General features: G+C 37.7%; 1 protein-coding gene across 2 annotated transcripts in view; it reads left to right on the top strand.

The window, feature by feature from the left end:
* The window catches only part of antxr2a (ANTXR cell adhesion molecule 2a), a 58,219-nt gene that overhangs the window by 3,203 nt on the left and 30,210 nt on the right, over positions 1-24,806 (top strand). The window contains exons 3-17 of one of the 2 annotated variants that reach the window (XM_067407714.1): positions 1,444-1,515; positions 1,709-1,790; positions 2,227-2,331; positions 2,418-2,486; positions 2,721-2,801; positions 6,205-6,265; positions 6,419-6,514; positions 9,025-9,094; positions 13,061-13,139; positions 13,326-13,421; positions 16,215-16,262; positions 16,744-16,839; positions 18,293-18,460; positions 18,870-18,950; positions 20,568-24,587. In XM_067407714.1, the coding sequence (XP_067263815.1) occupies positions 1,444-1,515; positions 1,709-1,790; positions 2,227-2,331; positions 2,418-2,486; positions 2,721-2,801; positions 6,205-6,265; positions 6,419-6,514; positions 9,025-9,094; positions 13,061-13,139; positions 13,326-13,421; positions 16,215-16,262; positions 16,744-16,839; positions 18,293-18,460; positions 18,870-18,950; positions 20,568-20,663 (1,300 nt within the window). In that variant the 3' untranslated portion in view covers positions 20,664-24,587. Of the gene's footprint in view, positions 1-1,443; positions 1,516-1,708; positions 1,791-2,226; positions 2,332-2,417; positions 2,487-2,720; positions 2,802-6,204; positions 6,266-6,418; positions 6,515-9,024; positions 9,095-13,060; positions 13,140-13,325; positions 13,422-16,214; positions 16,263-16,743; positions 16,840-18,292; positions 18,461-18,869; positions 18,951-20,567; positions 24,588-24,806 lie in introns of those variants that run through there. The other variant, XM_067407715.1, reaches the window with a different exon arrangement.

Raw genomic sequence — 24,806 nt, 5'->3', positions numbered from 1 at the left:
ATGTGGTCTGCACTGGCTCTTATAAGGTCCTTTTTTAAGCATTGAATGGACCTGCTGTATGAATATACTGTATATTTTAGGAATTATCTTGAAGAGCTGTGTGAAGGGTTCGTGTGTTGTTTTATGGTGTAATAAGGGACCAGACCAAAAGATGACACAAGTAGATTACAACACGTCTTTATATCTTCAGGAACATTCAAGGTCATTTCCTTTTCAGGACAATTATTCATTCACGCAGGGTATTGTAATATACCATTTGGCAATTCATTGGTGTATTTATCACTCTTTTAGCTTGTGAAATATTCAGTCCCCCTGCCTGTTCTACATTTGATTTTGGTTACCAAAATTTGGCTGCTTGAACACATTTGGATGTTCTCCCTGAGTATCTCATGTGGGGGATGGTTGTGGATTGGATGTCATTCTGAGTGAGAAAAAGCAGCACCTCTCCTTATGCTTAGTCCTGAGACCTGACTCCAAATGTGTAGAGGAACCCAACATGTTCCTCTGCTGTATCAGCTTTCGTGACAGAAGGTTGTGAAAAAGACCAACTGCTTCATTGAAATGTACTTGTCATAATCAGCTATATATTTGTTGTCAAATTATGTGTCAGTTCTCTCTGAGAAAAAGAAAATGCTGTTCCAATATCACTAAGACATAAATTCCCTGGTTTTTGTAAACCAGCAGTTTTGTAAATGCATGACAGAATTAGTGTTGTTATTGTTAAAACTAAAAGCATTGAGTAAAACTGAAATAAAATAAATGTTATATGAAAAACTTAAACTTCATGAAAAATGAAATTCTTTAGTGGTACTATAAGTAATACTGGATAGCATGAACAAAGAAACATACTGTACCGGTAATGTCACTGTTGCACTATTTGAACTTGACATCCAAATGCACATCTTTATTGCATCAGTGTTTTCCAGAAAAGTTGTGTTGTTGTATGTTTGTCCTATTCGTATTGCGAAAGGTAGGAGGAATAAATATAGGAAGTGACAGGTATAAATATAATCACCAACAGGATGTCTGCATGAATCACTCATGGCAACCTGTTTCCTGTCTGTATATCAATTAATCACTTCCTTGGTCCAAGCAGAAGGGTTTTTTTCCAAGTCACAAGCTTTTATTAGCTAGTCACATTGGCTATCATTCTCATAAACCAACTCTGATGATTGCGTGAGGAATGGCATGATTGCATGAGGATGGCAAGACTTTCAACATCACAGGATTTCTCTGACAGCATCATTTGCACCAATGCTTGTATTTAGTATTATTATTAAAGTATAATGTAAGAAGTATTAGTCACTTCTGAAGAGCTTTTTTTTTTGCTGTGGTAAAAAAAAAGGAGATGTGTATAACTAGAATTTGCAGCTGTACTTGATTTTCCATTTGTCACTCATCCACAACGTTTTTTCCATTTTTCCCATATTTTTTTCATTCCAGTCCAAATATGCGAGTGTCCTTCATAGTGTTTTCATCAAGAGCAGAGATTGTGTTACCGCTCACTGGAGACAGGTATGGATTCATGCTTGCATAAAGTATTTACAGTCCCTATAGTGTAAGAAAGCTAGTAACACACCATGCGTTTGTGTTGTATAGTACATTAAAAATGAGTAAATATTTATGGTGTAAAGGTTTCCATCATATGTAGATTGGGTTCAATGGCTCACTTACACTGATCAGAATTTTCCTTGCTTTTCACTATCAGGGGAAAAATTAATAATGGCTTGAGGATTTTAAGTGAGGTCAGACCAGCAGGAGAAACCTACATGCATGAAGGAATCAAACTGGTAATATTTATTTATTTATTTTACTTTACATGAACAGTGGAATGGAATGTGCATTTTTAAAAAGAATTTATAAAAAACACAAAAGATTTTTTATGTTGTGAGGAGGACACAGAAGTGTATGAAACACTCAACACTAAAGTCTGCTTGACTGAATGTATTTCCTGTACTTTAGTCTTGTACTAGAATAAACAAAATAAAATGGTAAACTTTTTGGTTCCCCTCATGACCATGATAAGGCATAATTACATCTTTCTAAATAAACACACCACGTTCGGTGTCCTGAATCTGGGCTCAAAATGAGTTCTGTGTAAGTCTTTATTACAATGATCATCAAATTATATATATTTATATATACTGTGCATTTTTATCAATGTAGTTTTTGAGAAAATAGATACATTTCTATTGACACAACATTATAACACTTCCTTCTTTCCAGGCTCATGAACAAATGAAAGAACAGATAAAAAAGTCCTCTAGTATTATTGTGGCCTTGACTGATGGAAAGCTTGAAAAATATATCCATCAACTCACTAAGGATGAGGTGAGCTGGTGGCTACATGTAACATATTTTTATACTTTCATGGTAACAAAGAATTACATTTTTATGACTGTATGTTGTGTATATAGGCTGATATTGCAAGGAAGTATGGAGCTCGTGTGTACTGTGTTGGCGTAAAGGACTTTGATGAAGAACAGGTAATATTGGCATTCCTAGTGTGTATACTACATGTATGCACAGAATCCATGTGCAATTAACACTTAAAATGCTCGGGGTTTTGCAAAGTGGCCTGTAATTGCAGGACTGCTGCTCTTTTCCTGTTTCTGTAATGATGACAAACTGAGTTAAAGGAGAGGAAATGTCAGCACATTTTTTTTTCTTGCTTGGCTATCAGCCCTGTTATTATTATCTTTCTATTTGCCTGCCAACAGCTCGCCGATGTGGCTGATACCAAGGAGCAAGTGTTCCCAGTCAAAGGAGGCTTTCAAGCTCTCAAAGGCATCGTTAACTCGGTAAGTTCTCCATGCCAGGGGTACCCATCCCAAAAGGTGTGATACATGCCTCTGTGGTTTAGTCCAGGGGTTCTTAAAGTGGGCTTAATAAATTTAGGTCCCTATGATTTCCACAGTGTGGAAAATGTGTACGGAATCACGGAATCTAGTCATATAAATGGATTTTACAGTATAACGCGAATACAGAATGTCACAGAATTTGACCGATTTTGGATTAGTAGGACTGAACGCTTAATGAAATTGCAATATTCACTAGCATCTATGAATATTAAAGCTCAAAAAGACTGCTATTTCAATACGAAGTCTGCATGTTCTGGGCATCTCTGTATGAATGAGTGCCACAGATGAGCAGTTTCATGTACTCAAGCACGCAAGATGCTCTTGGTGTTTTCAGCGTGTGCATTCTCACTATTATATACATTAACGCATTGAACTAGAGTATACAAATTTCTGGGTATATTGTGTTCTTTGAAAATTGACATATTTTTGCAATTTAAAATTGGCTTCAGACAGATGCATGATGCTAAAACAATCCAGATCTGTTATTTAACTAAAGTAAAGCTTTAAAAAATGCTGTTTTGTAAAGCAACTTTATAGATTATAACTTTTGAAATCTCTAACATAACTTGGTTGTAATTTGTTCATAAAGGACTCTGCGAAACATTTATTTATTTTTTTTTATGAACATGCCAAAGTGTTTTTTTTTTTTTTTTTCCTTTTACAAGTCTGTTGACAATTCACTTGTCAAGTATTTTTCATTGCATGTTTGCCCCTTTATGTGCATAGAATTTACCGATGATGCGGTTTAACATTGTAAACATGTTACGAATACTGGACATCTTCTGCCATCAGTAAACCATCAACAGCTGAGTCCAGTGTTGTTGTACATGGGTGTGTTGTTTTGTGACCACGGGAATCGGTTTCTGGGATATTTTTCAGGTTTAGTCATGCAAGACAAAAGACAGGACCTCCTTGAAATTGATTTTGTCCAGAAAAGAGATATATTTATAAAAAAAAAAAAAAAACACCCTTCATCTCTTTACTTAGTTAGCTTGTTTGGCCAAATAGAGTTTCAGGCCCAGCAAAACACAAGCATTCTCTAGTGATTAGTAATCTTGGAGGCTGGGCTAGTTGGCCTCATGTTGCTCTCTGCTCAGATTTCCAGGATTTGAGATCATCTGTGCAGCTTTGCAGTCCGGGGCTAAAGTAGACTTAACAGAGATTTTGCAAAAAGCAAAAGCCTAAAGAATAGATTTAGCCAGACCTATTTTAATATTCCAAGAATGTTTTGATTGATGGCACAGAAAGTTTTTTTTTATATTTTGTGGCCATATCATGATATTGAATGATATGGTTGACTGGTGCATATCTACACTACTGTTAAAATGTTTGGGATCAGTAAGATTTTTTTTTTTTAACCTGAAAATGATCAAAAGTGACAGTAAAGACCTTTTTATAATGTTACAAAAGATCTCTATTTCAAACAAAAGCTGTTCATTTGAACTTATATTCAACAAAAGATGCTGCAAAAAAGGATAATATTGTCCACAAATATTTTAAGCAGCACTACGGAAGAGGATTAGGGCCAAGCAATTATATTAAAAAAAAAAACATCTTGAGATTAAAGTTCGAGAAAAAACTGTTAAATTATGAGAACAAATTCATTAAATTATGAGAAAAAAGTCATTAAATTACGAGAAAAAAGACGTTAAATTATGAGAACAAATTCGTAATTTAACTAATTTGTTCTAGTAATTTAACAACTTTTTTCTCATAATTGAATGACTTTATTCTCAACATTTTATCTCGACTTTTTTCGCGAAATGTAATGACATTTTTCTCATAATTTAACGAATTTGTTCTCGTAATTTAACAACTTTTTTCTCGTAATTTAATGACTTTATTCTCAACATTTTATCTCGACTTTTTTCTCGAAATTTAACAACTTTAATCTCGAGATGGTTTTATTTTTTTATTATTGCTTGGCCCTAATCCTCTTCCGTACAGCACAACTTTTTTCAACATTGATAATAATAAATGTTTCTTGAGCACCAAATCAGCATATTAGAATGATTTCTGAATGATCATGTGCTACTGTATATTATAATAAAATATAATAAAATAGAAAACAGTTATTTTAAATTGTAAAATTATTTCACAGTATTACTGTTTTTCCTGGAATTTTTTTTTTTATCAAATAAATGCAGCCTTGTTGAGCAAAAGAGATAAAAAATCATACCGACCCCACACCTTTGAATGGTGGAGCATATAATGAACAATAGTGTATATAACTCACATAACACTGACCTGTCCTGTATTGTAGGCAATTGCTATTGCTCAAACAGACAGAAAGAACTAAGCATGGTTTTCTGATTAAAAGCATAATATTGACCTAGTTGTGATGTGAAAGGGAACCATTTTGCAGTCAGATGAGGTCAAGAACATTTTCAGCCAAATTTGGAAGCAGTATTTGTAGTGCTAATTCTCACACCACTGACACCTCGTATACATCATACAGTGAAGTCATGGCAGTATCATGCTGTGGAGCTGTTAGAGAAGAATGTCAGAGCAAAATACTGGAGAATACTGAAGCTTTAAAAAACTCTCTCAGCAGGATGGTGATCCAAACACAAGTCCAAGTGAAAAAGGGTCAGTCCATTTAAGAATTTGTGGCACTTCAAGAATGTCATGATTAATCAGTCAGAATCAAGTTTTCTAGAGAGCTGTCTGATAATAATAGATGGATGGATGGAAGGATGGATGGATAATCTAAAGCTTTAAGTCTATTCCCATGTATAGACAACTGTCAGAGAAAATTCCTTGAAACGTCTTGCGATGAACCTCCCTTGTATTGTGCCAACTCATTAAAGAGCCATAAAGACCATCCTGAGTATTTTTCAGCCCTGACATTTAGTCAGTGTTCCTTCTCCTCTTTAATGATAGCAGAGTTTATCAGGTGTCATATTCAATCAGCCCATTTTATGCATGTCCTCCACTTCAGTCTGAAGCCTCATCTCCGCTGCAGGTGATTCGGAGGACCATATCTTTTTGTTAATGTTGTCTTTTTGCCCATTGTGTACAGAGATTTGCATAGTTTGTCCTCTGTTGATTTATGTGGATGATGGGAGAGGCGATGGTTGCCTCTCACAGGCCTGTTTATATGATAATGTCAGCCTGCGGTCTCTAATAGAGCTGAAGAGGAAAAATGGCACCGCATAATTTCCCCATAACGGCTGACACGGGTCTATCCCACACCGCACTGTATGTGATGCTCGTCTCATTGAGCTTGATTTGGCATAGCAAACATCCCCGGCGTGAATGCTAAAGACCCGGACACTGTGATAGCTGATATAGTGATTCAGCAGTGACAAATACTGATTTGAATACATTTTTTATCATACAGATCCTCAAGCAATCATGCACGGAGATCCTAACAGTGGAGCCGTCCAGCGTCTGCGTGAACCGTAAGCATTTCAAGGGTTTTTACAGCTATCAGGGTGGATGAAATTGCCTTTTTGTGTGTGTGTGTGTGTGTGCGCGCGTGTACGTGGTCGTTGATTTGGGTGAACGCCCAGGAGTGCTTCTCATTATGTCCTCATCTGGTTTACATACCACAGAGTCCTTTGACATTGTTTTAAGAGGGAATGGGTTCACGCTGGGGAAACAAACAGAAGGAGTTATCTGCAGTTTCATAGTGGATGGAGTTACTCACAGTAAGTATGATTATTCCACATATATTGACCTCAGTCTTACCCTTAAGCTTGATATGATGTTGCATAGATAAAGCCAAATGATGAAAGAAAGATTTTGTGTCTGTGACAGTCAGTTGTATCATACAGGAAGTGACAAGCTGGTCACACCTAAGATGCAGTGCACCTAAGTTGCAAGACGTTTTGTGGCTAAACTGTCACTTTAGGTTACTAAAGACAGAAAAAGATACTCAACTAGACCAACGAATATCTAAAGCAGTGGTTCTTATTAACCAGGGGTCCACTGGGGACCTCAGCAAACTTCCAAAAACTTCCATGAAATTATTTAAAGGCGCTCTATGTAAGTTTTAGACTGTACTAAAGCATAAAATACCATAATATGCTTACAGATATTTATTAAACATGCTGAGTTCACATATTTGTTTCTCTGAAAACCATTGCTACAGCCAGTTATTTTACTTTGAAATTTGCGTTCCGTGTCGGAATTTTTGTTTTTGTTTTGTTCTTTGCAAGACCGCACGTAGCCAATTTACCCAATAGTATTTCGCCACCCCGGGTTGCCAGTTGGTGGAAAGCGCATGCAGCGAATTGCAGCCATGGAAGCCAGCGAACAAAATGGGTCAGAGATCGCAGATTGTACCCGACCTAAAAAACCTCAGCTTTTTTATCTAAAAATCTCTATGAACGGGAGCATATTAAAACGCGATATCAACTCATCATAAATCAATAAATCAACTAATTATCTTACTGTGTGTAAGTCTCCTCGCCTTGCAATGTCAATTGATCTCGTTCCTGTTGCGTGTCTTCGAATTTGGCCTGCAGTACCCATTTCAACCACTAGCTGTCATTCTTACATAGAGCACCTTTAAATTAATATATTAATATAATTGCTATTATTAATACATTAAAACAATCTAACTTAACTAAAATACTCTGTTTATCCATTGCTTAACTTACGGAAAGACTAAATCATTGACACTCCCAGTTTCTGTTAATATATTATAGTTTTATATTATAAATCAAAAACATTGAGAACCTCTCATCTAGGGCTGCCCCCTAATAGTCGACTAACCGTCGACTTTAGATTTTATTAATCGGTTAGTCGCAGAAAAAAAAATCTCCACAGGAAGTGGCGAGGTCACGCATTCCTAGAGGCACAGATCATTAACTGCAGGAAATCAAAAAACATTCACCTATCATTTATCGATCTCAAATATGGCTTATCACTTGAAACATGTAAGTCGCAACTTTAGTCCATTCTCTTTAATGTTTGCCTATAGATAAATAGGCTGCTTTCCTCACAGACACAAGAAATATATCTATAGCTTGGAATGGCTACTTTTAAACAAGCCAATTCAAATGGAAAATAAATATTCTCGGATTATGTAATCCATATGAAACTTGCATATAGGCGCGTCCACTACTGTGGAGATGAGAGATGAGTCAGCATTGTTGACTTAATCTCTGCAGCCGAAAACACAGAAAACATTATCAATAAATTATTAAAATGTTTAGACAGTCTCCTTGCTGTTTTTTCACGACACATTCATAATCGTTACGTTTGCCGGTGCACTGTGGCAAGCTTTATGCATGTGTTTGAGCACTGATTAGGCTATGTATACATAAGATTAAAGGCTCATTATTATGATTTATGGCTTATTAATATAAATTAATTAGTCGACTAATGGCTTAAATGAACGACTAATGGTCGACTAGAAAAATCTTTAGTCAAGGGCAGCCCTACTCTCATCTAAAGCAACAATATTTTTGCGCTAAATTTTCTTAAAGGGATAGTTTACCCAAAAATTAAAAAATTCTGTCATTGACTCATGTCTCATCCTCATGTTGTTCCAAAGCTTATTCTATGAAACACAAATGAAGATGTTTTGAAAAATGTTTCTTAATTTTTTTTGTCCATACAGTGAAAGCCAAGGGGGTCCAAAACTATATTTGACACCACTGACTTTCATTGTGTGAAGACATTTTTCAAAATCTTCATTTGTGTTTCACAGAATAAAGTAAGTCATACAGGTTTGGAGCAACATGAGGGTAAGTAAATTGTCTTCATTTTTTGAGTGAACTATTCCTTTTACTGTGTATAACACTTATATATGTATGGATTTTCATGAGCAGTCACATGCTGTATGGTCACTATACTCCGCTCTTTAGTGCTGTCCCTATCAGACACTGAATGGTGTTTCATTTATGAGTGCAAAATCATTAGAAGACAGATCCACATATGGGATCCACATGTCACTGCTTTTGTAACCAGACAGGAAATACATGAATGTTGAATTCTGGGTGCCTTCAGCAGTGATGCGGCAAAGAAATCATTTTCAAATGGGATGGAAAAAAATGGCACTCTTCCCTAAACTTGACTGCACACGTCAGCAGTTCTAGTAAGCCTCTACGCCATGACGAATGGCCTGGCGGTACACATCTTGGGGGGAGTTTGTTCTCAAGCTAGTTTGGCAGCAGATCATAACACAATCAACTTTCTATTCATTTTTCAGAGGAAAAGCCTAGCAAGGTGATGGATAACTATGTCCTGTGTCCTGCTCCAGTGCTGTATTCAGTGGGACAGTGAGTATTTATGTTTCATAAAGCAGCAATTAAGATCTCCAGATGTACAGAAATCATGCACTGAAATCAATTAAATTTCAACCTCACCTAAACATACTTTGAGCTGCAACATTGTGACCTATTAAATTATCATGTGATATGCCAGCCTAAAATGTCATATTACAGCATTATGTTGACTGAGAGAAGCAGTGCCCTGTGTGGATCTGGGATTAGCTTTGAGCAGCTTGTGTGAAATTATGGTCCGACTTACCCAGGACGTTTGATCCCCTATACGTGGTCGCCATTCAAAAGGCTTGCTTAATTAACTCTTGGCTGGCAACTGTGACCCATTAAGTAGTTTGCTGCTATGAACGGCTAGTAAACACATCTGGTGGAGGGCTTTAAAAGGATGTGCGACAGATGCACCGATTCCCTTTTCCACGCTCCCATTTAAATAATTCACGATGCATTGACAATAGGCAACCACATAACACCTGCATCACGTCTGAGCGCTAGAAATTTCTCTCACTGTCTTTTTCTTCCACTCTCTGTCCGTTTCTACCTATCTGTCATGTTTGCATTCAGAAAACTGCCAATTTCTAGGTATTACACCTAGAAAACCAGTAGTTCATGTCATTTCATATTTGCAGACATACTGTATGTGAGTTATCCTGAGCAATCCTTGCTGGAACAGATCACTAGGAAATATCAAATAGTGTCTTTTTGGAGGCTTTTTGTAATTCAAAGGGTCTTTGTGGTTCAGTGACGTATCACCAGATATCAGGGTCTCATCTGCAACGACAGCTGTTGGTTCGTCAGACCAGGATCTAGGGCATCTGTCAGCCTGCCCATTAGCGCTGGCCGGCCCCGTCCCTTTGAGTGTTTGGCTGGAGGGGGTGAGGAACTTTTGTCTGGCAGCAGCATGTCCTCACCTGCGTTTTCACAACAACAGCGGAGTGAGAAAAATAACTGAGGGACAGACCTGACACCTGCCTGCAGTGCGAGTGGTGGAACGTGCCTCATCAATAATCAATCTGATCTGTCATGCCGCCATTTTAGTTCCATCTGCGTAGGGGGTGGGAAATATACCCAGTTAACATGGCAGCGCTGCCTCCACAAAAACTCCTCCTCTCACTCTGCTAGATGATTAAAAGATGGTTATTCTTTCCAAAATGAAAGGCAATGATGTACTGAATGGCTTATTTATTTTTGAATCAAAGTGTGATGTTTTTCATATTTGGATATGTCACATTGGATGTTTTTACCAGTGCTGGAAAGCTACTTGCCAAGCTTCAAGCCAATCATAATTTGAATTAGCTAATCTACAGTCAGTCTATTCTTGTGGAAAAGTAATTATACTACCATTCAAAGTCTGGGGTCAGTAAGATTTTGTAATGTTTTTCAAAGAAGTCTGACAAGGCTGAATTTATTTGATAAAAAAAAAAAAAAAAAAAACTGTAAAACAGTAATATTGTGAAAAAAATCACTGTTTAAAATGTTCTATTTGTATATAATATAAAATTAAATTTATTCTGGTGATGGCAAAGCTGAATTTTGAGCATCATTACTCTAGTCTTCAGTGTAAATGATCCTTCAGCAATTCAGAAATGCTGATTTAGTGCTCAAATAACATTTATTTTTATTATCAATTTTCAAAACATTTGTGCAGCTTAATATTTTTTTTTGTGGAAACTGATACTGCAGGATTCTTTGATGAATATAAAGTTCAAAAGAGCAACTTTTGTTTGCAATAGAAATTATTTGTAACATTAGAAATGTCTTTACTGTCGCTTCTGATCAATTTACTGCATCCTTGCTGAATAAAAATATGAATTTCTTTTAGAAAGTCTTACTGACCCCAAACTTTGGATTGGTATTGCATGCTACAAACTACTAACAAATGGCTTACCAAATTGGTTAAGGTGGCAATATGTTTTTAATTAATATAACTGATATCAGATTGTATAATGTGTATTTTGTATTTAGAGTAGTTTTAATCTGGTTAAAAAACAATTAGAAAATAAAATGAAAATTAGTAGTAGAAAATGTAGTACAGTAACCGCACACAGCCTGATTTAATTAAGAAAACTATATGTGAAAAGGATTTACAGATTTAACTTCTGAAAGTTAAGTCAGACATGCATGCCATCGTGCTACAGTCCGTCAGGACTGATGCATTTGCTAGGCCTTCAATAATGCAGGGTGTTCACTTTTATTTGAAAGGGAAGTTAGAAAGCCCTTAGTGACACCCGTGTCATCCCATTCAGCTAGCTACGTCACTTTCAGTCTCCATCAGCATGTGCTTTGTGACAAGGAATCAAACTCACACACCACTCTCAGTCTCTTGTGGTGCTATGAGGGGCCTTCTGTGATGGCAAGAGCAATTGTGCAATTGAGTTATTCTTCTGAACTTCTGTCACATTTTCTTCTACTTTGCATTTCTAGTCAAAAGAAAACCATACAATGAGGCAATCAGTTTCAGGAACAGCTTTGTATGTTTAGCATGGGATTCACCTGTTTTTCAGTATAAATGTAATCGAGAGGCTTTTGGGAATGCCTTTTAGAGTTTACCACTAAGTTTCCTCCTTTGATATGTTTTTTTTTTTTTTTTTTTTGCCACTCATTGTGGTTTCAGAGTACCTCTGAAGATAAATAATTCAGCCTTCATTGTTTGTGATGTTTGTTGCTGATTGCACTGTCCAAGAATACCAATTGAATGTTATCAGGTCTCACAGAGCATCACATAATCCACTTTTTGTCCAACTAAAAACTGAACAAAGGTGATCCAAGGAATTTTAGACTTTCCAGTCAAGTGCAAGAAAATAAAATCATTTGTTGGATCACTTCTCATCCCTTCACCAAACATACATATATCCAGCTTGATTATCAACCTGCCTCCCATTTGCATGTATTGAGTATGTCAGATGAATTAGCCTCTCCTCTCATCCATTCAGCACACGGACCTAGTTAACATGCAAAAAACCCTTTACAAGCTTCCTGCAGCCTCAGGACTAGATTTTTTAAAGGCAATGACAGTTCAAGCTAATATAATCTAAAAGTCTTCAAGAGACAAAAAAAAAAAAAAAAAAAAAACTAGAGTGCAGTACTGTAAGAGATTATGGTTTATGCTGTAATGAGAAAAAAACCTTTAGAAAGTTAGTTCTTCAGTTGGTGTTTTTTGAGAAGGAACCTTGCCGGTCTCATTAGGAATGCTTTACGCAAGGCCCAAACGTTAGTGGAATCATCGTTGTTTTCTGTTGGCAACTTTTTCTCTCCTATGTCTCTACTGCATTATTATTGGCTTCTCAGACAGTGGCCTGTCTTTTACATATTCTCTCATTTTGGGAGGGATCTCAGGCGTTCAGTCAGTCGATTTCCTGCTTGAGGATTCTCATTAGCCCCATGGTAATTGTCTCCTGCATAATAGACATATGGAAATTACAATGCCGTTCATCATTAGCGCCTTAATTGCGAGCCACCTTCAACTCCCTCCACAGTAAATAAGAGAGAATTTCCAACAAATTCTGTAGGAATTAAACTTCAAATAATTCTCATGACACCAGTGAGCATTACTGGTATGATTTTGTTTTTAATTTTCAATTCAGTTTAGCTTCTCATTTAGCTTTTGTTAGTTTTAATTTTGCTTTAATTCCATTTAATTTCATTTCTGTTTTTGGAAAATAACTATTTTTTTGTGTATTTTTTCGTTCCCTTTTTTCATTAGTTTTCTTCCCTTTTTTGCATAAAAATGATTCAACACTGCCTATTTTGACATTTGTTTGATCAGAAATACTGTAAGTCATCCCCAACTAGACTCTTCCCCATGTTTGCTTCCCCATTGCTGCTATAACTATCATCACTTTACTTTATTCTCTTCAAATAAAGCTAATTTTGATGTTGTTGGGGTTTTTCCACCATTTATACAAAAGCCAGTGTGTAATGACTCTAAACACACCGTCCCATTGTGTTTGTGTTCTCTTCCTACAGACAAATGGAGGTCCTGATCAGTTTGAACAGTGGCACATCATACATCACCAGTGCTTTCATCATAACTGCCTCCTCATGTGTAAGTCAAACATGAGATCAGAAAGAAAACAGCAATAAATGTCTCTTCATCCTATAAAAGTTGGAATAAAATAACTGGATTTGGAATAGGATTTATATTACATTCAGTATTTTCTTTCTTTCTGTTTTCATAACATTTTGTTATTATGCTATTTTTAAGCTAATTGTAAATATTCCCTCTCATTAGTCGGACGGCACAGTGGTGGCCATTGTGTTCTTGGTGCTCTTTCTCCTGTTGGCTTTGGCTCTGATGTGGTGGTTCTGGCCTCTCTGCTGCACTGTCGTAAGTGTCACAGGTCTTCCTGCTCTCAGTTTTCAAGTTTTTGTCTCACACAGAATCTTGATTGAGATTGAACTGGGATTGAGATTAACATGTTTGTCTTCCATATTTTTATTTTCCTATTACATTTTCTCTATAAATTCTCTTGTGGTTTACATCATCCGGTTACAGTAAAATAAGGAATCAACAGTAGGAGCTATATTGCTGTAATATCCTTGTCTAAGCTGTATTTTTTAAAGACACCTTCTAAGGAAGCAAAGTTTACGGAAACAGACTTTACCACATCCTGATGATTCATATGATATGTGCAACCAGAACAGCTGCCACAAATATAGACTTATTTGAGCTCTTCTCCTATTGGTTCTGTGATTTTTATTTTATTATATATTTTTTTTGGGTGACAAGTTTCTCTGCAGACTAATAATCAAACAAAGTGAAAAGTTCACTCTCCTAAACTTAAAAAAACAATAATTTAAATAAAAAAGCAGCAACACTTCTCAGGCTCTGATGCGCTTGTATATACAGATGGTGCACTTACGAAATATCTAGAATTTGTGAAGCTGGCGAGTATTGCTATGGCAATCAGCGTTACTGCACAACCAAATGATATGCGCCACCTCTCTTTGAGAACCTGGTGGGAGCCATTCCAGGATGAGATGGAAGCATATTTTGGAAAACCAACAAAGGCATTAAAATGTAAACCCCCCGCAGCATGTCTGGACTCGGCCCTGTTTGTCTTGGTGGAGGAGCTGCTGTTCCTCTCCATCAGGGACCCCGGCACAAGAGAAGGGCCATGTGTGCTTTGTTAATATTTAAACTCAGCCTTGCCAGTTTTCAGCAATCAGAGAAATACAGAAGCACCTCATCCCCCCCAAAACACACACATTAGTATCCATAGCCACACCAACATGTCCTCTGCAAATATACCAAATATGAGTCGAATTAAATGCGGATGTTTGGAATTCATTTTGGTTATAAGAAAGTGGAGGGTCAAGTATGAAAGTATGTGTTTTTCGCGCCTTCAAACCGCCAGTGCAAGATTGAATTGACTACAGTGGACAATCTTATAAAACGTATATCACACAACACTTAAATGTTATATATTTTATATATAATTTGAGTGTCATAAATATATATCATTACCTTTGGATAAAGGCATCTGTTTAATTATGTTTTGATGACATTCTTAGGTCGTTAATTTGTTGTGTTACTGCAAACAGGTTAATTTTATGTTAATGGAAATGCACCGTTTTAATTTGCAAATATGCTACCTGCTACTTGTCCATGATCATGTTAAGCCTGGAAAACAGCTTGACACAACAGTGTGTTCAGAGGGGTGAAATGGACAGATTATAAACTCCAATTGGACAATTATCCCTAAAGCCATATGGGGACGTTGCACCGCTGGACTGTGATTGGTTGATTCCACAGCTGTGCCACTAGTTCTTAGCCCCTCGTGCGAGTGTCAGATGGCTAGGTACACTGACATTTTGGATTTAATTATCAGCTCTTCATTGCCTGAACCACATTTAAAGGGTTGTCCCGGCTTCACATCTGTCCGTCAGGTAGTTTGAGAACCTAACAGCCCAGCATGTCATTTGTGTAATGCCTTATTTATCCCACAATATGTCTGGCAAATATAAATCTGCTCTTTAATTACTCTGTAAAAAAAGCTAATCCTTTAGCACAAGGTTCTGTCCAAAGTTATGTTAATCATCACACACTGGGGCACCACGGACAGATAGGACTAGATTTTCCAACAGTCAGTTATGAGTCAAAGAGCAATTAATTAACTCTAATTGATCATTTTCCATCATTATAATGGTAACAATGGCGAAATGGTATCAGTGCGCTTTAATGTGAATAAAACAGCTGTTCTGCTCATGATATGTGATGATTAAAAGGCATTTTTTCCTGAAAACTAATTTAGTAAATGCTTAACCTGCAATGGCACTGTATGCATCTTTCATGTTTAATGAGACAAGGCTTGCTTCCATTTTGGAAAGCATCTGCAATGGAAGAGTTACATGGTTGACAGGTGAATCATGGTCACATCCAAGGCGTTTTATCTAGATTGTTGGAGCCTATTCTCTGTGTTACAGAGGTTCAAGGCTCAGGCTTTTCAAATTACATATGTAGCCATTACATTGAAGAATTTTGCCCTTTTAACATGACCCAGATTCACCTTTGTCTATTAAAACATTTAACCATCACATCCAAGAGTGGTTAGACGTGTCAGTTCAGTTGATAAGTAGTTTGCTGAGCAATCGCTAATCTGACAACACCAGAGCCAGAGGATGCCGCTAACATTTCCAGTGAGGAAGACATCTTGTCTGTGAGGGAAGTCACCTGCTGAATCCAGCGTAGTGTTTCTCATGACAGATAAGCTGTCACAGAAAGTGCTACAGGAAGACATCTCATCCTGTTAACGCTCCTCTCCTTTGCACTGGGGATCGACCTGGAGTGAAGCCCAAGTTTCCCTTCTGCATTTCATTGCAGCTAATTAATTCCTCAGGACTTTATGATTGGGGGATTGCAGGGGAGCGTTGAACCTCATCCAATTAATTAAGAGATAAACGGACCACCATGCTCACCCCAAAGACTCCCCTGTCAACAAGTTGATTTTTGGGCTTTCTTTATTTTGCACCAGGGGCCTACAGCATTAGTTTACATGCAGACCCCTGTAATCAGTTGTGTTGGTGCCAGGCTCCAGTTGTTCAATTGTGAATCACATCCTTAGACAGTGATAACTAACTTTGCGTAATTTAATTTACATTTTTTTCTCTCTCATCTCAGGTTATTAAAGACCCACCCCCTCAAAGACCTCCTCCACCACCACCTCCTGTAAGATTCTTTTTTAATCAGTGTTTTTGAATATATATATATATATATATATATATATATATATATATATATATATATATATATATATATATATATATATATATATATATATATACATGAAAGTTCAAAGGTTTTGGGTCAGTACTTTTTTTTTTAATTCATCAAGGAATCCTGAAAAAAAATGTATCATGGTTTCCACAAAAATATTAAACAGCACAACCATTTATAACATTGATAATAATGAGAAATGTTTCTAGAACAGCAGTGATTTAAAATCATGTGACACTGAAAACTGGAGTAATGACTGCTGAAGATTCAGTATAAGAGACTTCTTTTAATAACATTAAAAATCTTACAGACCCCAAAATTTTGAACAGTAGTGTACATAAAATTCACAATTCTGCTTTTGTATTTGCAATGCACATTTCATTGAAGCTTGAAGTCTCGATTTTATTTATTTTCTGTCCATTTATTTTTTCAGATACCAGAGCCAGATCCACTACCCAAGAAGAAGTGGCCAACCGTGGATGCATCTTACTATGGGGGAAGAGGAGCTGGTGGAATCAAACGCATGGAGGTGAACTTTCCATTTTAATGACGCCTATAATGATGTGCAGCCCCCTGATGACAAAAAAGGTTTTGATGTCATCATGGCTGTCTTTGAGCATTTTCCAGTTGTCTACCACCACCACTCTCTATCTCAGGAGTGTTCATGACCTGCCTGACATTAATAAGACTCTGTTTGTTTATTAAGTCATGTATTGATACATCAACATGTTTCTTTTTTTGGACAGTTTGCATAATACTAGTACTTACATTATATAATTCTATTTTATACAACAGTTAGTGGAGTCCAGTTTGAACTGGAGCAATTGGGTTTTAGGAAACTTGGACCATTCTTGTTTTCTTTTGGCTTTCTCTTACCAGTGACTGTGGAGAGAGTAGAAAATGGAAAATCTGGAGTTAACATGATGCAGAGGGATTTTAAAGGGCTTTGATTGGGGTCACACACACATTATATTGATACCGTATCAGTTATCGACTGACATTAGAGATTTCTGTCATTTATTCATGGGTTATTGGATATAACATGACGCATCCATAGTCACGTTTCAGTCTTTGCATCACTTGGATTCATAGGTGTGTAGAAAGAAATATTGAACTAACAGGCAAAATTTAGTCTGAAATGTTTAAAAGAAAGCATATTGTTTTCTTTTGATTCACACAAGAGCATTTGCTCTTCTTTATGAAAGCCATTGTGTCTGTGATGTCAAGCTTAGCACACCTCAAAGTTTCTGATAGAAATCTCCTTAAATGTAGCATAGCCCCTGACTGATGGTTTTGACGTGACAGGGCCCTGCCAGTTTGGCCTCCATGATGTCTCACTGTCTTAAGTCATGTTGACGCTAAAGGATTGAGAAAGAGTTGTGACGAGATGAATTCCTCTTGCTGACTTCCATTCTGTCATTCGGCTTTTGTTCACCTGAAATGTGCTACTTAGCACTGTATCCATCTCAAAGCTGGTTTTAAATATTTGTTTCATGCTCTGCCACCCCTCTGTCTCTGAAAGACATCACTGAATTTCCTTCTGAAATCTTTGTAAACCTTTTCTACTAACTTTTCCCATGAGTAGGCAAGGGAATGATAGGGCTCAGGGCTTACCGAGGCACAAGTACCTTTAATGTTTTTGAGAACTTTCATTCATCCAGACAACCTATCTCCATTTCTGAAGCTATCTCTGGACCTGGGGAGGAGGTTTACCTAAGTATGCCTACTTCCTCTTTACTTTAAACACATGCTGACATGTGTAGAGGGGAACATGGGATGCAAAGAATGTTTTATTAATTGAGAGTTGTTGCAGATTGGAATGTCCAGGGACGCTATAGAAAAGCCGTTCTATATTGATGTGACTTAACCTACAGCTTGAGGAGTTCAGATTTAATTAAGCCTTTTTCAGTGAGGGACAGACTATATATAGATATATATATTATAATATAACATGACCTTTTCTTGTTCTAATATCTGTGTAGGTCCGTTGGGGAGAGAAAGGATCCACAGAGGAGGGCGCACGACTTGAGAAAGCCAAGAATGCAGTGATATCAATTCAAGAGGAGGCCGAAGAACCCATGATCAAAAAGCCAACTGCACCCCCACCTACTTACCATCAAACTGAATCCAAGTGGTACACTCCAATCAGGGTGAGTAACTTCCTTTTGCAATTGACCCTTCGCAAAGACCCGCCCCCTTTAGTTACAATTTACATGAATGAACATGAGAAGGAATGTTGTTTCAAACGTGGAAAGACGTCAATACACACCATTTTTCAAGTTTAAGTCCACCGAGGTTAATCTTCTAATTCTTGACTGCTTTGTCGGACAAAATGGCGGATTCGGCGTTCTGATTGTTTAGATCGCTTGTCAATCAAACTCCCTGCGAAGGGTCAACTGAGGCCATAACCATTTCTCCTTCGCCTCCTTTTCCTTATATTGAGTTTCATTCTAAGTCCATCTGAACGTGCCACTTTATAATGTCAGATGCCTTTACTTGAGATGAGTGAAAAAGAAACCAAGCTAAAACCACATCTTGATATTACCTGTTTCATCTTAGGGTCGCCTTGAGGCACTGTGGGCTCTTCTGCGGCGGCAATATGATCGAGTTTCGCTCATGCGCCCAACTTCCGCAGAGAAGGTAAGCCACAGATGGTTCGGTTTACCCCAATAAAAAATGCATATATGATTCATCACCCTTAATACCACAGTAGAGCCAGTCCTTGTACATAAAGCATGGGGTGTCAGTGTGTTGTGTAATAGTTCAGGGGCTATTTCCTTTATTGTGTGAGTGAGTGTGTGTTTGTGTGTGTATTAAATGTATGCATGTTTCACAAACCTCAGCTGCAGAGACTCATAACAGGATGTGACTGTCATGAGCTTGTATTGCAGAGACTTCCTCTCTTTTAACTTTTGCAACTTTTGTAAAGCAATAATATATGTGCACAAAAAGTCCTATAAATGTGCAAAAACAACATTAAGAGGCAATCTATTTAAGAACAGAATGTGCCGTTTTGTATACATTGTTGAATAGAATACACCAACCATTGAAATTTTGGGGGTCTGTAAGATGTTTTTTTTTTTTTTTTTATGTTTTTTTAAAAGAAGGCTGCATTTATTATATATATATATATATATATATATATATATATATATATATATATATATATATATATATATATATATATATATATATATATATATATATATATATATATAATTATTCCTGTGATGGCAAAGCTGAATTTTCAGCTTTTTCAGCTGAATTTTTATTGTGGAAACAGTAGTACAGCTTAATATTTCTTCAAAAGTCTTGCGTTTATTTGAAACAGAAATCTTATACTGCATGTTATAAATGTCTTTATTGTCGCTTTTAATCAATTTAATGCATCCTTGCTGAATACAAGTATGAATTAACCCCAATATTTTGAACGGTGGTGTATATTAAAAATGAAGTGAACTTGTGGATCATCCTCTTATGAGACAAAATTTGCACAGAAGTAAACAGGGTGCACACGCCTGTGCTGACTACGTGCGCACTACAGTTGAACAATTTTCCAAAGTAGGGCACAGTTTGAAGCTTTTGTTTGGGTTTGTTTCATCTTGAAGAAGTCCTCACCGCATCCATGGAGATAATGCTCTCATTAGCTGAAATATCCCAGTCACGCTTGAGCCACTTGTTCTGTTTTACTTTCTTCAAAAGAACTGTTAAAACCTTTGTAACTCTCAATACATCTGAGATGAGGGTCTGGAGCCTCCAAGCGGGACCCTGGCACACTTCAGTCAGGCCACAGCTCGATCGTGCAGACTTTCAAGCCCTTGATCAAGTGCACTGGGTGCAGGCATGAGCTATCAAAGCCCGAGGAGTCCCTCGCCAGAGCCAAGGTGGGCCGCGTACGCTCGGCTAGAGATAGGGGGGCTTTGATGCCCGACAGGAACCCTCCGGGGTCATGAATTTTTCAGCTTTGGATCCGTGGGGTTACGAGGACTCATACAGGTGTAAGGAAGCAGGTTGTCCCAGACATCTGTTCAGCTTGGAGACCCCTCCCGGTCCCTCCCCCCACTCCGCCCACAGACAGACTGCTGGATTGTCAGCAGATGTAGTTTTTTCAAGACAGCCTGAACACTTTCTGCTCTCCCATTTACCGCCTGAGGGGCTCCAACACCAAAGGTAGAGCGGAGGGTGGACACAGCTGCACTGCCGAACTTGCCTGGGGCACAAATAAAGAGATCTAATGTGGTTTGACTGTGTTGTTAGGGAGACCGGGGAGCCAGAGAGGCACTTCAGAGCCAGCTTAGCGCTGCAACATCTGCCGTCAAGTTTCCGGAAAGAGCGGCAGGGGACAGCAGGTAGAGAAGGTGGCAGCGCGTCAAGGGCTGGCCTATTACTGGCGGGGGCTCTTTTGAACGCACAGCCGCCCGCCTCTGTGTTTCGCTCTCTTTCTCGCTCCCACCTCTAACTAACGGTCTCACCAGGGCTCGGCATTGTTTTACAAAGCAGCAGTCTGCAAAACACACTAATAAGCACCTTTATAAATGATACATTAACATACATTAACCCCAGAGAGCTGCCACACAAAGGCAAAATCAAGATGGGACCCGCAAGAAAAAGGCTTTTGATTCTCCTGCTGCTGTGGGTCTTAAAGGGATAGTTCATCCAAAAATTACAATGTTGTCATCATTTACTCTACAATTCAAACATTTGGGGTAGGTAAAAATTTTAATGTCTTTGAAAGTCTCTTGTGCCCACCAAGGCTGCATTTGTTTGATCAAAAATACAAAACATTTCTATTTGAATATATTTTAACATGTAATGTATAAATGTGATGGCAAAACTGATTTTCAGCAGTCATTTATTCAGTTTTTAGTTTCACATTATCAGTGTAGAATTTTACATAGATAATATTGAATTTTACTACATTAATATTTTTTCAGGATTCTTTGATGAATAGAAAGTTCAAAAAACAGAATTTATTTGAAATAAAATGTTATATTTATCATTATAAATGCCACATTGGTAAATTTAATTTAAATTTTCTTTAAAAAAAATAATTTAAAAAAACCTTATTGACCCCAAACTTTTGAACTATAGTTTATATTAAATGGGTAAATATGAAGTGAACTTTAGTCAAGTGCATCATCCTACGAAATTCGAAATACGAAGTAAATAGACTTCACATGTCCATGCTGACAATGTGCGCACTATTATTTAACATTTTTTCCAAAGTAGGGCACCATTTGAAGCATTTGTATGGGGTTGTTTTAATTTTGGTGATAGTTCACCCAAAAGTGACAGTTCTATCATCATTTGCTTATGCCGTTCCAAAAAGTAGGTAGCTTAAAAAATGTCTCTGTACAATGAAAGTCAGTGGGGTACAGTGTTGATTTATACTTCATTGACAAAAAAAAGTTAAAATATCATCTTTTGTGTTTCACAAAAGAAAGAAAATCATACAGATACTCACCATGAAGGTGAGTAAACCACGACAGAATTTCTTTCTTATTGCATTTGTTTCCTCACTAGAGGCTTCGGGGGAGGTATGGGAGTAATGATGATAACTGATGGTGATTATAGATAGGGTGGTTTTACAATATTTATTTTTAAGATGTCGTTCAGCAGGATATTTTGAATTTTTTTTTTGAGGAAATCAATCCTCATCCTCCCACACTCTCTTACTCTCTGAGCAGATACAGTCAGATGTTTTGGAGCCAAGGAAAGCTCAATGTGTAATACAGGCATGGTGCACACACAAGATTTGCAGATTGCAGCCCCCACACCCCCAGAAAGCATTGTTCAAGACGTATAATGTCACTTCAGCGTAGCCGCTGCATACATTAAACCCTATTAAAATCATTCTCTGTATAACACATACCTTATTAGCCCATGCCGACTGCTTGCCTCCTTAGGGCAGTGCTGTAATGAGGTGGAGTGTATTTTTAAATGGTGTAAATTCCGACCTCAGACAAAGAAAACATGTCAGCTCACAGTCTCGAGGCCTGGTGCTCGTGGCAGAACTTTCCCCAGTAAAAATAAATAAATAAAAATGTACTGTTGCGGCCCAGTGTGACAGCATCTTAATTTAACAGTCATCGGTCACATAAACAGAGCGGTGGGAGCATTTTAATTAAGAGACTGCAAGCGGGCGGCACGGCGGGGCCAGCTCTTGAAGAATGCCATTATAGAGGCAGGAAAGAGGAAGAGAGGGAGGCAACGCTGGCATGGAGAAATAGCGATGGGGTAGCGGACGAAGGAGAGAGTGAGAACGAGGGAGAGAGCGGGGGAAAATTAAGGCTCTAGGCTGGCGGGCCGGGTCCCTCAGGTCGGAGGCACACATGGCTAGGCTTAGCCGCAATAGTGTTTAAGAGCCCAGTCTCATGACTGGATTAGGGCACAGAGCGGCAGACCGCGAACTGTTTGTGTTTTACCCCGGGAGCCAAGAGAGTGAACAGTGTCCTAATGAACTAGCAAGGCCAGTATGAAGTGGGTCTGGCTGCTGTAGTGAGGGACAACTGCCTAATGAGCAGAAGTGAGCTGCGCTGAACAACAACCGTCAGAAAATGTGGTTTGCTTGGCACAAGGTAGAAGCAGCATCATTTAGATATGCACTATCTGTGTTGCCTTTCAAGCTCCTTTATGAGATTTCGTGCAGCGTTGAAATACTTTCGCTTATTGTAGAGACTAAGCCATTTGTAGGCTGGTGTCCCTAAAATGAGTAAATACTGTTGCTCTTTGGTTATCAAAATATCATTGCAAAAAAAAAAAAAAAAGCATTTTGTTAGTCAGATTTATCTTATCTTTTGAAAGATTATTTTTTAATAAGCAAGTCTGTGTATGGCATTAAGACTTGTTTTCTGAAAATATATTTTGAATTAACAACAAATTGTTATTTTTGTGTTTTAAGCAAGGTTTATGTTTAAAACAAGAAGGGCAAGAATGAAGGGAGAAAAACTTAATTGAAAATGAAACATTTTTACATCTCTGAAAAAGTAAAACTGGACTAAGATACTGAAAATACTGATTTTTATTTTGTATTTTTGCAGTGATTGCACTCGTTTTTATTTTTTATTTTTTTCAGCGATTACTATGTTTTTTTTAAGCATCCCAACCAGCTCAACACAACAATATTGTCTCAACCATTGGTGTGGGTTTGGGTCAGGAGAATCTGTTTAATATGATTTAACACTTATTACCTCTGCAATTCCAGTTAGTGATGCTGTGTGCAGAAATTATGCGCTTCGGCTTTAAGGCAAAATATTTTTTTGGTTGCATTTAAATTACTTAATTTTTCACCCAAAAAAAAAAAAATCCCTTTGTGATGTATCCTATTGATATGCAGATTTCGTATAATCAATGTGCTGATTGAACAAGAACACAAATTGTGCACTGACATCTCAAGAAAAATGACAGGAGATAAGAGTGCTTAATAGTATTTAATCATTTAATCTATCTCTGATTGTGTTATCACATGATGTTATGTGACAAATACAGCGCAAATACAGATTTTTTTTTTGGCTCTAGGAAAAAGAAACACTTTCTGTTCTGTGAACAGATACAAGCAAGCGCCGGTTTCCGTGGACAAATAAAACCTGGCAAATGTTATTAAGTTGAAACATACCCTAGATCAGAGGGCACAAGATTTCTAATTAATGGTGTAATTGGAATTAAATCAGAGCGTCACAAATAATAAAGCAGAGGAAAGCACTTGTTTATGGAAGCGGAGAGCTGACCGTGTAACAAAGCATTAACATATTTATAGAAGTATGAGTCTTTCACCATCTGCTGTAAATCTTCACATCTTTAAAATTTCACTGAGTGGCTGATTTTTGTAGCCATTACGGCACCATTGTGTTTGTTATGACAATCGGTGTGCATAATTTTAAACATGCTTGTGTCTTTTTTTCTGGTCCTCATTAGTGCTATCAGCAGACTGGCCTGTTACCCTTAACAAGCATTAAGTAGAAGGCTGACAGTTCAGTTAAAGCGCACCGGCCCCAGAGGAGAAATGACAGCTTTAACAATGACTTTCTTGCCGATTTCATGAAATGGCCCCTTGCTCTTTGAACCAGGTCTCTCTCTCTCTCTTTTTTTTTGTGGGGGGGTCTGTAATGTAGGGGTTATGTGTAATGCAGAAAGTAGGGCAGATGTCCATGTGGCTGGTTGTAAATTCGACAATGTCTGCCGTGTTAATCTATGAGCCTCCTCAAACAGCCAGACCTCCTGGTAACAGGATTAGGTTGGGGACCCCAATGAGCTGGTTTGGAGGGTGGCACTGGGAACTAGAAAGTGGGGGGTGGGGGGGAGTGCCAAAAAGGATGACAGAGCTATTGGGTTGGAGTAGTGTACACACTAGATGGGTTTGGAAAGGAACTAACATGTCCACAAATGTAGATAGATAGCGTTTTCATTATTTGATGGGGCTCTAGCCATTGTCTCCAGTACATTAAGCACTATTAAATTGCCATTAGTGCCATCTTTTAATCCTCAACAGTGCAAATA

The sequence above is a fragment of the Chanodichthys erythropterus genome, chromosome 13, assembly GCF_024489055.1.
Source record: "Chanodichthys erythropterus isolate Z2021 chromosome 13, ASM2448905v1, whole genome shotgun sequence".
Lineage (NCBI taxonomy): Eukaryota > Metazoa > Chordata > Actinopteri > Cypriniformes > Xenocyprididae > Chanodichthys > Chanodichthys erythropterus.
The sequence above is the reverse complement of the archived record's forward strand: the minus strand, read 5'-3'. Positions and strand labels throughout refer to the sequence as shown.